Source organism: Gambusia affinis, linkage group LG03 (assembly GCF_019740435.1).
Source record: "Gambusia affinis linkage group LG03, SWU_Gaff_1.0, whole genome shotgun sequence".
Classification (NCBI taxonomy): Eukaryota; Metazoa; Chordata; class Actinopteri; order Cyprinodontiformes; family Poeciliidae; genus Gambusia; species Gambusia affinis.
The window spans coordinates 16373238-16389507 of NC_057870.1; the positions used below are offsets into that span (position 1 = coordinate 16373238).

Below are 16270 nucleotides of genomic sequence, written 5' to 3' on the forward strand. Positions count from 1 at the left end.
TCTTCTTTTTTAATTGGATCAATGGCATGTAGCAGCCATCATTCTTACAGAAGCCCTGTCGCCACGAGTCGGTCACAATCAAGATGCTGTTTTTAGGATGAATTGCAATGTCGGTTTTCCGTCATATTGCTTTATGACCTAGGCCTGTTTTAAACTTTTCCACAGCTTTCTCCCTGAGCTGCCTGCTGCGTTGCTCTGCCTTTATGAAGCTTTATGAAGCTCTGCCTAATAAATCTTCAAGGCCCTCACAAATCACACGCAGATAGGCTCCGTTTAATAATTATTTGTTTTGTGAAACCAGTTGTTTGTTTTGTTTTTCGGTGTCAGAGTACAGAGGGCTAAACACAAATGCACACCGCACTTTTCAGATTTTTATTTTTTAAAAAGAAACCCATCTCTCATTTTACTCTTATCACACCATTGCGCACTGTGGTCGTGTTGGTCTAATAAGTAACATCCCAACAAAGTACTGTGATATTTATGGTCATGGTGTTAAAAAGTGGGGGAAAAAAAGTATGGGCTCCATACTGTAGCGTGTGGACCCTGAATTACATCATGGTGCCCTCATCTGTGTGTTTTGGCAGGGGGGATGATTTCTAACAGCCAGGTTACATAACATTTGGCTTTCCATTACTCTTTGCATGACATCAGTGAATTACTGAAGTTAAATGTGTCCTGGGTCTAAATGGCTGCAGTTCTGGATGCAATAGGGAACTGAAGAGGCAGAGATGTTTAGTGCTGTTTGTTATGGAGGGCTGTGAACACCAGCATAAATCCTTCCCAAGACTGTATTTTAAATGGATGACTGGAAATGCTGCATGTTCATTGGAAAACACGCTGTAACCATATAAGTTACTATATGCAGGAGTATATTTAGCCTGCTCTTAATCAATAATCTTAAAATAACCTCGTTGCTTGAGTCAGTTTTGCTCCAAATGAGGTGACCTCTTCAACTTTACAAGCGCAGAAACATTGGCTGGTGAAAACACTAATCACTCTGTCTAGGAAAAAACAGTAGCCTTCAGCTTGGAGTCGATGGGTGTGGTCCAGCCCCTCTTCTCCTTCTGCCGGTGAATTCTTGGCCGTTGTGCTTGCACTTTTGTTTTATTATCCGACACTGCATCCTGTTTTGGTCATTACTATAGAGACAGCAAGAAACAATAGAAAACCTCTGAGCTGTTTTTCAGATGACGTTCCGCCCAGGCTGCCTGCTAATGATTACGAAGACCCAAAAGGTGATAACATTTTACAAAGTACCACATCTGAGTGCTCAAGATGCCGTCAATTATGGAAACACCTAAATTGTGTTGGAATACGTTTCCAGCACTCCTCTAAAAACACTGAAGGTGGAAGACATTTTCAACAAAAGACTAACTGGAATTTCAAAATAAAATGCACGACTCGTTTGAAGCAAAAATTTTAAAATGAAACTAATTTCCAACAGCGATGAGGTTGATATTCAAAATCACAACATTTCACACACCACAATCATTATTTGCTCTGGGTTGTACAGCACTGTCTTGTGTTTATCTGTGAACCATGGAGCTTACTTTTTCCATTTCAATTTACCCCTTGAATTGAAAACAAGCATTGCTTTTCAAAAGTATTCATACCTTTTGAACTTTTTGTCAAACTACAACCTTACAGTCAAGGTACTCTTATCAGGATTTTATGAGAAAGACCAACACAACGTGACGTAGAAGGAAGATGATAGGTCTTCCTTCTACAGGTCTTCAACATTTTTTACCAAGAAAAATTTAGATATATGGCATGCATTTCTAACCCCTTTACTCTGATACTTTCTATATTAAAGCCAATAAATAAACACATAATTAGTGTCTACCTGTGTGTAAGTTAATCACCATCCTTATTATAAAACACAGTGGAGGCAGTGTAGTAGTTTGGGGATGTTTTTTTTCTCTACCTGAGACAGTGATCACTTAAATGTTTTGCTTTATTTCCTTTTTCATAGATAGTTGTCTATTATTACACACGTTTACAAGTATTTTGAATCCAAAGTGAAAGACAACATACAGGCATACGATCCCAAGTCCACTTCCCTGAACTTGGGAAAATCCTTCATGAAGATGGGATTTTAAGTTAAACAACTTTCTCCTGGGTTTCTTCAGTTAGCTGCAAGTTATACTACAAGTCCAAGATTTCCTGATTGTGTTAGTCAAATGTGCAGTGACATCACATGTATGTAATATAAGGCTCCCATTGCTTGTGCCATTCGAGGGAGGACTGATCATCACTAGACAACCAACAAAGAACACTGTGTCAGTCCTGAGGGAGAGCGATCGACTTTGCCCAGGATTCCTAACCGGTAAGTGTCAGCTGCAGCATATAAGAGGTGATCGATGTCACGTTCACCATATAGCAAGAGCGCTGTGTTGTCTTTCTCGTAACCTGAACCATATTTTTGTGGATGTTCTCTTATCACACCTGATCGAGCAAATAAAGCGATGTTGCTTACAGATGCTAAAACTTTGGTCTGTAAGAGGCTGTTGATTCCCTGGCGTTGGATTCCTGTAGTCTGAGTTTGTTGCAGCAGCAGCAGAGCACATGGTGATCAAATGATCTCTTCAAGGAGCTTGAGACAAAATAATGAACCACTTGTTGGAGAGGAAGAATTTGCTTAAGGGAAGGAGATCCCAACAAGTCTTAGAGTAGCTGGAAAACAACCAATAAGAGTTCATTCTTCTGCTTACTGACAGCAACTTTAACCCAAAATGAAGGAAAACAGTACCAAGATGTCTTCTGTGTTTTACTACTATTCTGCTTTATTCTGTCTTTTTGGTGTTGTACCATGCATCTGGTTGTTAAATGGGGCTGTCAGATGAGAAGACAGCAGTCAGTCATATGTTTTCACACAAGCAGGGCATGAGGACACAGGCAGGAAGCACACTCATGCTCCAGAATGATCATTGTTTATTGTGCTCTGCCATTTTCCCTGCTTACTGCTGCAGTTGTGTGATTGCAAACTCATTTAGCAGTTAGAAAATGTCATGGAAAAGTTTGTGTCCTCCTTCCAGCTCCCTACTGGAAGGAGGGAGCTGGGTATTTTTTATTCATGAGCAGAAATAAAAAATACCCAGACGTCTGAGTGGAATGCTTAGTGCTAATGCAATGAGCTTAGTGAATATGCATTGATATTAAACGGTGACTGTTTCCTAAATGACATGTTGGCAAATCAGTCAAGATTTATGACAGTAAGACATGAGAATAGTGGTAGTCCTTGCATGAATGGCACCCTGGACCAACCCCATTTTAAATCCAATCATATAAAATGCAGTTTATTTATTTATACACTGAAATGGAAATTTACAATTACAAATTTTAAGAATAAGAAACTGGGAGTCAGACTACATTGCTGTACAATGCAGAGTACAGCAATATTTTATGTACACAACACAGGGGACACCTACTCTCTATTGACCAGACATACAAATACACAACAGAAAACTGGTTTAGAAAATCAAGTTTGCTGTTTGAGCCATATCACCCAAATCAAAAATTACCACTGTATGTGCGAAACACTATTTAAGATTTAATAAAAGTATTTCTGAAAGACTGCTACAAATTCAAGGAGGATATTTATCGGTTTGAATGCTGTCACTGAAAAATTGTAAGGAACTGGAGTCAGATGAAACAGTAATAATGAAGAGTTGACAAACCATCTCCTTGAAAACTTCTCTTGTGTTAATGACTTGTTTAAGGCATGAACTACACTATCCTCTTAATACTTAAGCCTGCAGAATGTAACTTTTATAAAAAATATATTTTTTACCCATTTCTTGAAACTGTTGCTACGTCATGACAGCATGGTATGAGACAGATAACCTGTGAAAAAAATTGTCCTCCACTGCCTTATCCCAGTGCTAACAGTGCTAACTAGAAACAACCAATCAGAGTTAGGAGGAGGGTCTTAGTGCTGTCTATCTTGATCATGCACACACTTCTCAAACCCTCCCTCTGCCTCTCTGTTATACAGATTCTCCCCTTCAGCACAGACTGTTGTGAATGCTAAGGTTAGTTATCACACCCTCCTAGTCTTTTCTGGAATGGCGAGTTGTTTCTCTGCCATCAGCACGTTTAGCAGTGTGTTCATGAGAGTGATTGACAGCACAGAGACGCTCCTCCTGGCTCAGATTGGTTGTTTTTGACTGGGAGCGGTGCATTTCTTCAGATGGAAATAGCAGCACATAGGAGGTGGAGGAGATTGATCTTTTCACCAATCATTCTGTTACATGAGTTGTGGTATTTTAGTACATTTTAAAACAAGATATTTTTTTGTTGCAAAGTAGCAGTGTCTTGTGTTGTTCTTTAGCACCCAAAAACAAGCAGGATGTAGGCAGAGTTATGATCAAAAGTGACAAAATAGGGAACAGAGGTAAAAAACAAAAAAGAAAACATAGGTAATGGAGCACAATGCACAAGGAACGACAAATTACCAGAATAAAGCAGAAGTAAGATCTGCAGAGATAATCAAAAACTAAGAGTTAAATTTCTTGACCAAAACGACAAACCAAATCACAGAATTAGCACAAAGTCAAAGTCCCAAGGAAAACGAAACTTACATCTGCCATCTGGGTCCGAAAACAGACAAACTTATCTAACCCCACAAATTGGATTTAATTTTAGACTCAATTCTGGATTAGAAACCATCAGAATTGTGTACTAACAGTTCAAACCCAACAGGCTTAAGGAAAATGTTAAACCTAACATTTTGGGGACACATTTTTCAAATAAGAACAGCTTGAGTAAAACAGAGTAGGCAAGTAGTATTTCAGGGCTTATAGGTTCAAAGTGCTTCCAGACATTTAGCATGTGAGAGTATAATTCACTGCCTCTGTGGTCTAAGGGTAACTTCATTGTCCTTCTTTGCAGATCAATATGGGACAGAACCAGGAGAAAATTGAGGGAGGAGAACAGGATATTGATGAGAACCTGGAAGAAACTAAGATATCTCAGGAATTTGGTTTGAATACTCGTTCAGGTGAGATCACAGAGGAAGAAAGTTCATGCGACGACGAAGATGGGAAAAAGTCAGATGAGCCACACTGTTATCATCCGAATGAGAGGCCCAGCTATGAACCGACAATAACTTCCATTGAGAGGCACGAGTGTGAGAGTCAGTACACTGCAAGGGAGGTGAGACAGGGAGGGGCTGCAGAAGAGGAGGGCGGAGGTGAACAAGGAGGAGGAGGCTGGACTGCTCCTCTGTCTCCACATGAGACTGAGAAGAACCCAGACAGTACCTCAGGAACAGACAGGCTTAAAACAACACACAGATTATCTAAGATTAACAAAAGCAAGAGGAAGTCTGCAGATCACCTTCGAGCATCTGCAAAGATCAGGATGGAGCAACAGGCGGAGGAAACTTCCACACAAAAAGATGACAAATCAGAGGATGCAAGCTCTTTTGGACACTCTGAGCAAGACTCTATGACGCTGAAAAACTGCACCTATGGAGCTCATACAGGAAGTGAGTCACTGCTTGTTGTGGACCTGAATGAAATTATTAGAGCTGAAGCTGGAAATGAGGAAATTAAGCTCTGCACAGGAACAGTCGGCGATTTAACTGAGAGGAAGGAACCGCCTCCAGCACAGCCCCCACATCCTTTGGAAAACACTCTCCAGAAAGAGTCTTTATTGTACATGAGTGATACCATTCAAAGGGTAACCCCAAAGGAGAAAACAGACATCAGTGAAAAAGAAGTAACACTAAAATATGTTTTGGGTGACTGCTCCTTAGCTAGGCCAAAGGTGACTAATGTGTGTGACCAGGAGACAGAGATGCAGCCTTCACTCCCTGACACAGCTGAAACTAATGATGCAATAACATCAGAGTCAGCACCAACTGCAGCCTTGGATACTGAGCCAAGCTCTATTCTAGAGAAGCTCCTGAAGAGAAACAAAACAGAGGCGACTCCATCTCTGGATAAAATAAAAGAGGTTTATACCGACACAGCAGAAGATCCTGTTGATGAGGAGAAGATCCTTAATGCCACATCACCGGCAGCAGCAGCATTAACCAAGTGGAACAATCAGCCTGAAGGTGACACACAAATGACTCTAAGCAAACAACCTGAACCAAATCCTGCATTAAAAGATTCCCACGATGAGAAGATGGATGTGAAACAGACTGTGGCGGCTCAAAATACAACCTCAGATTCAGTTTGTTTTCAGCCTGCGGCCAGCGGTGATGCCACGTGTGATAGCTCACTAACTGAATCACATTTTGCAGGAGCTAAGAACATCAATTCAAGAGATGATTCAGTGAAGGCAGATGCTGAGATAAGGTCAAACACAGGCCCCTCTGAGAGCTTGTCTTCAAACAGCTTTCTATCAGCTGTTTTACACGAGACCACATCATGTGAGCAGACTGGTGTGATCGTTGATGAAGCCAAACCTTCCTCGGCTGAGTCAACAGAGAACGGTGGGGAAAATAACTCCTCTAAGAAACTTAATGAGGAGAAGACCGATGCCAGAGGAGAACCTTCAGCAGTTAAGAGTGAAACCAAAACCAAAACATCTGGCTCTGACAGAGCACACACTCTGTTAGGAGACAGGCAGGTGGCAAAAGAGGGTCCTGAAGATGTGGCTGCACCACCTGCTGATGCTGGTGCACCTTTGGTTGATGGGTTGGTTATCACACAAGAAATCAGCCAGATCCCAGCCAGCACCCAACCGGATCGCAAATCAAGAAGTGTTCCAGCAGAGCGAACTGAGAGAGATGGTGTCTCACTGAGAGACAAGTCCCAGAGCCCACCAAGACCCAGGCCTGTTTCTGACCTCATAAAAGAGACTATTCAGCTGCATGAAAAGTTGCAGCACCATGACCGACCCAAACCAGCAGAAGTTAAATCTGCTGAGGAGCTGGCCCAATCCGTGAAGGTGGCGCAGATGAAAGCAGCTTTTGATTCGCCTCAAAAACCCCCAGACAAGGCAGTCGAGAGGAAGCCATCAGTGAGGAGAGGTAAGAGAATCCACATTATGGCAACCACCATGCAGTGAAGGGAAAAAGTACTTTCCCCTTAACAGGTCTGTTTCTACATTTAGATGCTTAAGTTCATCACATTTTAATATCACACAAAGTTAGCCAGGCTACATACAGATTACAGTTTTCAAAGTATAATTTTATCTATTAAGAGAATTAATTATATTTACACTGTTTTTTCCCTGTTTATAAAAGTAGTTGCTCCCTAAATCTTTGGTTGCTCAATTCATGGCAGAAAGAACTGCCAACAGTTATTTCCAATGAAGGAACTTTTAGTAAAAATTAAAAAATCACCCCTTTTATTGCCAAAAAATAAATTTAGGCAAATAAAAAAAAACTTTTCAAGAAATGGCTCCACTCTTCTTTCCAAAGTGGTTTTATTTCAGGTCATCTTCAAAGGTTTTTAGGCAACGACGACCTGTTTAAGATAATTCCACAGTGTTGTAATTATATTTTGGACCAAACTTTGACTAGGCCACTACAAAATCTTTATTTGTTTACTTTGTAGCCTGTCTGAAATGAACTTGCGAGTGTGTTTTGGACCATGTTCTTGTGGCATAACCCAAGTGGGCTTGAACTTATGGCCCCAATTGATAGTCTGGTATTCTTCTTCAGGATTCTCTGAAGCAGAATTAATTGTTACATGAATGACTGCTTATTATCCAGATCCAGAAGCAGCAAAGCAACTCCAGACTACAAAAATCTATTTTTACTGTCAACGTTATGCTCATTTTCTGTATTATTATGCAAGCTCTACATCAGATGTAACAGGTCGCACACGTTCCATAAAACTTCAGAATCAAAAATATGTTTCTTGGCAATTGTGAGACAAACAGTCAGCAGCGTTGTTGGCCTTGTAACTCTGACTTTGTTGAATCAGGAACACTAACTTTAACTGAGGCATGTGAAGTCTACAGTGTTGTTCTGAATGTTTTGTAGCCTCCTGGATGAATAATTAATGCAGTCTTGGAGTAATTCTGGCATGCTGGTCACTCCTGAGAAGGTACACCCCTTTTTATGTTTTCTACATGTGTGGATGGTGTTTCTTTTAGTGGTTCACTGAAGTCCCAAGCTTTAAAAATGGCTCTATGGTCATTTCCAGACTTATGTATATATACATAAGTCTGGAATGTATATATATATATATTTCGTCTACTTTGGAATATCTTCATATCAGACCATGAGGAGTCATGTTTTGACACATTGTAGCTTTACCCTGATTTAAGGTATTTCTACATTCAGTATAATCAGTCCTAGATGTGTCTTCTGAAATCAAACTCTGGTTTATTTTTCATCAAGCTGGTCTGATTTGATTTTTTTTTTTTTTTTTTTTTTTTTAATATTATTTAATAGATGTAATCATTATTTAAAAACTGACTTTGGTATTTGCCCAGACTATTTTTTGTCCTATATTTCAATTGTATTAATTGAAACAAAAGCAAAACAAACAAAAAAAGAAAACAAAAAAAAACAAAAAAAACCTCAAAGGGGTCAAATATTTTTCATAGTACTTTTCTAAACATAATGATATCAAATTCTGATAAATTGAGTTTTGTACATTTTATCAGTTTATATCTTTCAGTGTCTATCACTGATCACATTGATACCAAGAAAAGTACTTAGTATCAATGTCCAGGATAACAAATCCATTATCTTAATAGCTGGACAAAAGGTCTCCTTTCTCTTTTATGGAATGTAAATGGCTTGGTTCCCAGGCTGACCACAATCACATACATCACCTTCCCAGCTAAAATGAAGGAAGTTAAAGAAAACAGATGTTGGGCCTGCTATAGAGTCCGCTTCACTCTGAATTAGCAGAATAACGCCATCTTGTGGGGCAATTTTACCCTCAACAGAAGAGTTTCTTCAAGAGATTTAAACTCTTTTTATTATACCAGGTGATTTGTTGAATAAATACTAACATATGTGCTGTTGCTTTGCTTTTTTCTTACTAGAAACAAGCCATGACCAAAATATTAATGAATTTACTTATTTATCTCTGTTGGAATTCCATTGCTTTTTGCAAAAAGCAATAAAGTAATCTGTATGACATTATATATGATTATTATACTTAAAGATTTTATAGTTAAACATACAGAAAAGGTAATAATTCAAAATTACAAAGAAACCACAATGTGGAACCCATGGCACATAAATGCATGGGAATACTGTTTGTCAATAAAATGCATTTGTCAGTTAAAGAACAACTAATTTCACTGGACAGACAGGTTGTTTTGTTTTTTTTTCAGCCCTATTGGTCGCTCTGCATATTGGTCACTTATTAAAAAAACGGTAAATGTCGTCTTCTGCCTGCATCCCCTTGATTTGCCAGTTTTATTGCTACAGATTCTCATATACCGCTCAGACATGTTTCTCTCACTGGACAGAATTCGAGTAAACCTTTTTTTAAGGTATAATTTGTTTAAAAAACATGTAAATAAAGAAGAAAAAACTACAGTAGCTCCAACTTTGACCATTTGTGATGGAAGCAAACCTCCCAAGCACAGGAGGTTTGCTTTTGATGAAGATTTTATTGTGAACAATTCACAACTAAATAGCAGAACAACGAAAAACTAACCATGACAGGCTGTTCTATGTGACAAACTACCTAAATTGAGTTTTGTACATTTTATCAGTTTATATCTTTCAGTGTCTATCATGGATGTACGCTTTTTATACATTCATAGTAATTAAACATCGAAGGATCTAGAGGCGAAATTAAGTGACGTTTGGGAGCCGAAAAGGTCGGCTCTTGTAAAACTGAGCAAAATGTTCCGGCTCCCGGAAAAGAGGCGCAATTTCCATCACGACAGAAAAAAGAGAGAGAGTGTGAACTCCGATCCCTTCAACATATAATGTCTCTGATTGGCTGATGAAGCTGTCTGTCAAAGCAAATTGGGGAACAACTTGACTCCTTATAAGGAGTAACGGGGCGGGGCTTATGACAGAGAGGCTAAAGAGCACAGAACTGCTTGTTGTGTCAGCAGCGGCTCCGGTAGAGGGAGGAATAAAGTGGGATTCGCGTTTGGCCGTGTTCTATCATTTACCATTCAGGAATACCTTTATTTCCCCCCCTAGGAAGGTGGGTAATATATTGTTTGTTTTGTTTTAGTGTTTTTGTATGCGTATTTTTATCTTACATTGGTGCTAGTGCGCTTTTTTTCCTCCATCTAACCACAGCAGTCCAGACAGGAAAGTGCATGCGCTAGCTAAAATGAATCAGGATAGTCGGTTTAATGGGAATTGTTTCTTAGCTAGCGGCGGCCTTTAAAACAGCTATCAAGCTATTGAGGAGTTCCCAATGAAAAGGCAAATTAATTACATGTCTAGGTGCAATGTTTGTGCTCCCTTTGACAACTCCTGAAGGTGAAATGTGCTGTTGTTCGTTATTGAGCGGGGTGGGGTAGGCTAACCGTAGTGCGGCAGCAAAACTTATCTCCGGAACGATGTATCCACACACAGACCGAGGTGCAGTCAGTACAACCGCGCCCTGGCCCCTGGCTTTCCTCCTAACTGAACAATAGCTTCTCCACACAGAAATATGCAGTGGTTAACTCTCGTATTTTTTGTAGACCGTTAGAATGAAATCAGATATCCTCAGTAAAATGTACCCGTCGAGATGCGTACTTCGGACTCGACCCTTTAACACCGTGGTTTATAGAAGAGAAAAGAGGGAGAAAGGGTGACCGACTTCACGGCTGCTTTCCCAGCTGGATACAAACACTGCTTCCTCCACCGGCTCTGCTTCTTTTAGTTGTCACACGTGGAGAATTTGTTGGTGTGAAATCCTTTGTGGTCCGTCTGTCTTAATCTCGCTCACTGAGGACAGACAAGGGAAATATCTTGAGTTTGCGTCTTGGTGAATTCCTGATTATTCTTGGGGGAGTTCAGTTAGCTGTAGTTTTCTGAAACAAGCCCAATCAGAAGTGATAAATATTTGATTTTAAGTATCCTAATGTGATCAAATCAAGCTGAAATGATGGTTTATGCTAAGGCACTTAATCTCTGTCATTAAATTGTTCATGTTTTTATACTCATTCTTGACTAGTTTAGTTCTGTTATATTCTATGTTTTATTTCAGATGTACAATTAGAATAAGTGGCTGACACAACATAATTACCCCCCTGGAATCAATAAAGTATTCTGATTCTCCAAAAATTTATGGTGGGAAATTAATTAACCTGTAAAGTGTTGAAGGAAGGAAGGAATGAATGAATAAATGAATGAATGAATGATTGGCCTAGCAGTCGTAGATTGTTTCATAGTCTTAATTTTTAGCATGTTTCTTGTCCACAAGTGTAGGATAGTTTCGTCTGTAACAATTGGTTAGACTGCCAGAAAGATGTACATTTGCCTTTTTAGCTGAAATGGGTTACTACTACTGGGTATTAATCTAACCCTTCTTGAACGTTGCTGTGAGTTTCAACAGAGGTGAAGGCTGACCGAGAGGGCACCCAGGGGTCAGCAGTAGTACAGCTGTGTTTGGATTTATTAGCTGTCTCAGACAAGGCCATCTCTGCTGGTTGTGGTCGGCACGAAGCCTTTAGAAGTGAACAACCTGTCTTCCTATGGCTTTGTGGACTGAGGAAGTGGGTCAGGAAGTGGAGGCAAACCAAGCAGAAGATATAATGGAGGGTTTGGTCCTGTGGACTGCAGCATGGTGTGAGGGCTGTAGTCCTCACTTTTGAATGCATTTAAGAATTGACATAATACGGATGTGTCTGTTTGTCATACGTACTAACTGAGTGTGTAAAAAAAAATTATAATAATTGCATAACAAGGCACTTTATTAAAAAACAAAACCTCTGTCTGCTAGAACATGTTCTTTGGAAAGAACTGACTTGTCTCGTCATCATAGATTACATTCTTCAAACATGTATGACATACCTCAGGTGGTGTCCAGTCTTGTCTGATTTTATCTTGACTGCGTTCAAGAAGAACATTAAATGGAGGAAGTATTATTCAAAATGCAATGTTAATGTTGCATGCTGTGTTTTGTTTTTAATCAATAGGAGAAACTTATTTCTGTTTTTCTTTAAGCACAAATTAAAAGGAAAGGCTCGTGAAAAACTGACTCAGCTGCTGTTTCCTGTTAAAACCTTGTAAATTAGGCGGATCTTAATCTGCTAAATTTTTACACAGCTTGCAGAAGATGAAACTTTGTATCAAAATATTTGCATTACTAAAAGATGCAGCTACAAGATACATCAGTGTGTCCAATAAACCAACTGCTTGGATGAAATATTTGGAATGTTGTATTATTTGGGCTGCAATTATTTTAAAACTCTGATTGCTTATAATAACCACTTGGACGGTCCATTACTGTCGCCTCTGAAATGGATTTCAGTGACAAAGATCCTAAAGTTGACAAAATGGTGGCGATATCAGTAATTGTGTGAATGTAGCAATCAGTATCATCATTGCATTTTTCAGCAATATTTTTCTAAATATTATGCAGCCTGTATGAAAACTAATCAGGAGAACATGGCTGCATTTAAGTTAATTTCTTAATCTATTAGCTTTTTTTATTCCACTGTTATTGGACTGGTTTTAGTTTCTTTTATTTATTTATTTTTTAATGACCCTTCACTGACGGTTCTTACAGCGTGTGTTTTAATGCTGTCGTATTGTCCAGGACATCCATGTAAATAAGATTTATAATTGCAATGGGTCTTTCCTGACATAAATGCAGACAATATTTTTGTCACTAAATGAACCGTAGGTATTTACATGTTTGACACAATGTCTCGTTAGTGAAGCACAGAGGTTATGCTGCGTTGTGAATGGCTGAATCATCTCTGAGTCTTGTCCTCTTTCAAGCCTCGCAGTTCAGGCAGGTGCAAAATCATTTCTTGCATTGTCTCCCACCAAAACCAGTGACGTGTTGAAACGGAGTGTTTTATGCATAATTCATTGGGGGACGGGGGAAGTGGCTGATCAGGAAGAGGAGGCGACTGCTTTGTACTCAGGACTTCTTTTTTTTTTTTTTTTTTTAGGATCTAAGCCAGACCTGGGCATTTTAAGGCCCGCGGGCCAGATATGGCCCGTTGGGCATGCCTGTCCGGCCCGCGTCCCCCCAGTCAAAACAAAACACCGTATTTTCGTGTGCATGCGACACAGCTGTCTTTTATTTTGAAAGGGCTTGACGCACCGTTTATGAATGCACGTACGTAAATGCTAACGCACAGCAACAGGTGATGCTAGCAGCCGAATACACGATCCCCACAAAATGTCATCTCACGGTAAAAAAAGAAAAGTTGATTCCGAATTCTGCATTTTTAACAAGGCATGGACAGCGAAATATTTCTTTATTGAAGTCAAAGGCAAGGCCGTGTGTTTAGTTTGTGGTGCGCAGGTGGCTGTGTTAAAGGAATATAATATCCACCGTCACTATGTGACCAAACACGAGAAAGAGATACAAGAACTTTTCAGAGAAAGAGCACGTCACTGAGTCGTCTGTACTCGTAGCCAAGTTGCAAGCTCAACAAACACTTTTTACAAAACGCCTGGCATCTAGAGGAGCTGCAGTCAAGGCAAGTTTTGTCTTATCCCACAAGATTGCTAGGAAGAGCAAACCTTTCTCTGACGGAGAGTATATTAAGCAGTGCTAATATGTCCTGAGAATAAAGACGCTTTTGAGAACATCTCCCTCTCCCGCCGCAAACGTAACGAGAAGGATTGAGGACATCGCGACGAACCTGGTGCTGCAACTGAAAGACAGCGTGAATGATTTTGAGTACCGGTATTTTTCCCTGGCTTTGGATGAGAGCTGTGACACAGGGACACTGCCCAGCTGCTCATCTTCGGGATCAATGCAGAATTTAGCATCACGGAGGAGCTGGCAGGCATGCGGTCAATGAAAGGGACAACAACAGGGAGTGAGCTCTTAGTAGGGGTAAATGCGTGTCTGGAAAGCTTGGGTCTGAACTGGGACAAACTGGTGGGCGTGACAACAGATGGGTGTCCAAATCTCACAGGAAAAAAAAGTTGGTTTATTAAAGAGAATCCAGGACAAAGATACTTGAAGCTGTCTATTCCTTGTAGTATTTCAGTTTTGGTTCTTACAAGTTTTCAAGTCATTACAGTTTCATTTTGTAATTACATTTTGTAATGAGTTATTTTAATGTTACCTAAAGTGATATTAGTTTTGTGTGTACCTCTTTAAGTTTCTGCTGCATTTAAAGTACTTTGTGGTACTTGTTTTCCCATTCATTTGCATCTGATTGGAGGTACTTTTGTGTTAGTCCTTCAAGTTGCAGCACTGCAGGTTCGTCAGGCTTTTTCCAACACTTAAAACCATTTATTGCTCATATATGCAGTTGATCAGTTGATTAATATAACACACACCATTTCAATTGTGGAGAGATTAAAAAGTTAAAAATAAATTCACATGTGATATTTTTTTAAACTATTAATTTGATAGTATTAATTCTCACTTCAGCCAAACCACAAATTAATTTTTATTAATATTTACTGAATATTCTTCTTAACAAAAGAATATGATTTAAATATTTTATTACAACAAGAGGTATGAGAAAATGAATAATGAGTCAAGATTAAATTTGAGTCATTGCTGGATCGGCCCTCCAACATATTTCAGATTTTTCATGCGGCCCCCTGAAGAAATTAATTGCCCACCCCTGATCTAAGCTGTAAGCAGGCAGATGTTCTACTTACGTGGCTTTTCATGCAGTTGTAACTTGATACATGTTCACACACTGTTACCGGCAAAAAAACACGACCTTTTCCTGTTTTGATTGGTTTTGTATTACTATAAAGTGGTCCTTGTAAACCGGGGCTTTTACAAGGATAAGAAGTGTAAGATTTAGTTTTAAGTCTCTGAAGAAAGTTGAAGTGAAATAGGAGGGGGTTGAGCTTAAACCGTAGTCAGTTTCACACTAAACTTTCAGACCTTATCTAGTAGTCCATTTTTTTTTTTTTTATGTCTGAACTGAAGGAATCTGTTATTCCTGTTCAGGAAAGAAGGAGTTAAGAGCTGAAAATGTTGTATTTGTAAATATTAGATCAGGTTTCTGAAGAACTGGCAACCTGTCCACTATATAACCTGTTTATAGCCCAGCAACAAGGCTTTCCCGGGTAGAGTACAGATTGGATAAAGTATTGGAAATATTTCTGACTGATTGTTGTCTGACTTGTCAGTATGATACTCTATCACAGTCATGTGGCGTTGAGCAGAGCTGGGAAAAAAAAAAAAAAGTTCCTTATCTGCGATTCAGTGGAATCTGACTGGAATCTGGTTTCCAAAGCGACCTGTGACCTCACTTACAGGAAGAGGATTTAGCTGCCAGTTATCTGTGGTCTTGGTAACAAAAAGGCAAAGAACAGACAGAATGTGGAGCATCATGGCATCATGGAAGTGTGTGTTGTGACAGAGGAAGTCAAGTGTGGGTAAAACAGGTTGGAAGCATTTTTTAGCAAGGACTCAAAAAAGATGAATGTAAAACACTAACAGAACTTCCAGATTTCTGCTGCTGTTGTCAGCTGGATGCAACTCAGACTTGGGCAATTGTGACCTACACATTTCTTTGTATTTATGAGATCAGTTTAAACAATGTACATTATCTGGTTTAATTTGAATGTCTATTGAGTTTCCCTGTGCTTTAAAGGAAATTAGCTGTCTGTGAAATATCTGCAAATCCATTTGTCAGCCATTGCATTCTAGTTTAAGAATACTGTTTTAAATAGGTGATTTCTGTGAACGTTTTGCATTTTTAACTAAAGAAGTGTCTTATGTGTTCATATTAAAGCACTTCGCAATGTTTATAGAGGTTGCAAACAATTTCCCTTAATACATTGTGAGTGCAGCTTTGTAGAGTGCATGAATAAACAACAATGACATGGAAAATGTCATCAGTAAAGTTTGATTGTTTTTGTCTTGAATAAAGAAGACTAAACATTACTATAGTTAGGGTTTTTGAAATATGATTCTTCTGTATTTTTAGGCATTGTGTCCATCAGCCCTTCAGTTCAGCCCCTTTTATTAGCGGATCTACGGAACAACATCTGAAATGTTTTCTTGCAATAACTTTAAAAATGGCAGCAGTAATATCTTCAATGTAACAAAAAAATACTATAGTATATGAGTCATTTGTTATGCTTTTAGGTTTGTCTTTAAAAATATCGTTATCAAATCAGTGACATAAAAATAGATTGCAGAATATTTTTGCGTTAGGGTAACACAAGCCTAACAAGCTGATGTTGGTTGGTTGAGTAGTCATGTTATTTTCTTTGGTAGACGTCCTGCCG

At 39.2% G+C, this 16270-nt stretch overlaps 1 protein-coding gene across 2 annotated transcripts in view; it reads left to right on the forward strand.

The window, feature by feature from the left end:
* Positions 1-5651: 5651 nt before the first annotated feature.
* Positions 5652-16270, forward strand: part of LOC122826373 (coronin-1C-A) — a 34190-nt gene continuing 23571 nt past the window's right edge. The window contains exon 1 of one of the 2 annotated variants that reach the window (XM_044108161.1): positions 5652-6982. In XM_044108161.1, the coding sequence (XP_043964096.1) occupies positions 5662-6982 (1321 nt within the window). In that variant the 5' untranslated portion in view covers positions 5652-5661. Of the gene's footprint in view, positions 6983-9962; positions 10086-16270 lie in introns of those variants that run through there. The other variant, XM_044108169.1, reaches the window with a different exon arrangement.